At 36.9% G+C, this 1,511-nt stretch overlaps 1 protein-coding gene across 1 annotated transcript in view; it reads right to left on the minus strand.

Annotated features, from left to right (window-relative positions):
- LOC109825569 (chlorophyllide a oxygenase, chloroplastic) overlaps positions 1-1,511 on the minus strand; it is a 6,072-nt gene that overhangs the window by 849 nt on the left and 3,712 nt on the right. The window contains exon 8 of the mRNA XM_020392425.1: positions 372-666. Within this exon, the coding sequence (XP_020248014.1) occupies positions 372-666 (295 nt within the window). The remainder of the gene's footprint in view (positions 1-371; positions 667-1,511) is intronic.

Below are 1,511 nucleotides of genomic sequence, written 5' to 3' on the forward strand. Positions count from 1 at the left end.
CAGTTGCAGACTTGCAGGAACACCATTCAACTCATTTAGCCCCTTCATTCAAGGGAAACGAGGGGTATAAGTCGCCATTATCTTTCTAGATATGACAACCAAGGGGTGTTTTTTGTGCTAGTGAATACGTTGAGGGGTATTAAGTGCAACTGAAGCTATAGATGAGGGGGTTTATGTGCAATTTACCCTTTACAAAATGATATCAATTTTGATTAATCAGTATATCGAATGAGAAAGAAATAAGCAATCTTTAGGCTATCTCTGAGTTTTCCACTTTGGATTGTGTTTGCCCCAAAAATTCAGGATTTGTGTTCTTAATCAAAATAAGCAACAAAATGCGAAAAGGGGTTACATTAGAATAGAAAACATACCTTCTCTGCAAAATGTCTCCACAGAAGATGCATCATAGGGACATGCTTAAGTATAGGGGCGAAATCCAGAGACATTCTATATAACAATCTAGTTTTGCCTCTAGAAGAGGGAAGGCACACGTGAAGTTGGTGTAGATGTGTAGAGCACTCTCTAGTATTTTGTCCCTCAAGTTTTCCCGGTTTTGATATCCCGATTGTTGAGAGAACCATGCATGGAGGCTTGAACTCCATGTCAATAGGGTACGGGTCCCAGTACCCTTGGAGTCCTGATGAAGGAGTGAGAAACTTTACCAAGCTGCAAAGTTGCAATGATAAAGTTAAGTCAGACACAAGAGGGAAATTTTCAAAGCATAATGGTGAGAAATATAAGCTTTTCTGAGGTCACAAATGACAGGTTTCAGAAACAAGACTATTTTTTCCATGAAACATGTATTGCAGATTGCTATCATAAAATTAAAAGGTTTAATTGCAGATACACCCCCTGTACTATTGCCCAACTGCGGATAGACCCCCTTGTAGTTCTCTTGGTTCAGATAGACCCAGTATTATTTGCCCAAGTGCGGAGAGACCACTTCAGTAAGTTTTATTGACTCTAAAAGTCAAAAAAGTTCATTCAGGGGGTCTTACCACACAAATAAAACTAGATGGGGTTTGTCTGCAATTGTGCTATAGTACCAGCGGTCTATCCGCAATTAACCCAAATTAAAACCAAAAAAACATGCACTTTATCATATGAAACATGATGGGTAAACAAAGATATATGTTAAAATTAAAAAGATTACTTTCCTCTCTGAGCAGCGCGTAACTAAACAAACCACGCAAGTTTCAATTGAATATTTATAAGATGAAAATATTTGACAATAATGTCTTTCAGTAACCGAGCAAGGTGTCAAAGAATTTTATTAGCTAGAGAATATACAAAATATAAATAAAGGGGAAGGAATAGAAAAATATTTGAAAACTGTAACAGCTTAATTAGGAGCACTTTTCTGGCACTCTACAGCTGAAAAGGCCTGTCAAAGACCCAAGAGTAGCTTTTGAAATAAATTTGATTGATACTAACTTTTGCAAATTCCCAATTTTCCCTTTCTACAGTTCTTCATTTTAGCTTGGCAAAATCAAGAAAATTGTTCTTTATTG

The sequence above is a fragment of the Asparagus officinalis genome, chromosome 10 (assembly GCF_001876935.1).
Source record: "Asparagus officinalis chromosome 10, Aspof.V1, whole genome shotgun sequence".
In the NCBI taxonomy this organism is placed as follows: Eukaryota; Viridiplantae; Streptophyta; class Magnoliopsida; order Asparagales; family Asparagaceae; genus Asparagus; species Asparagus officinalis.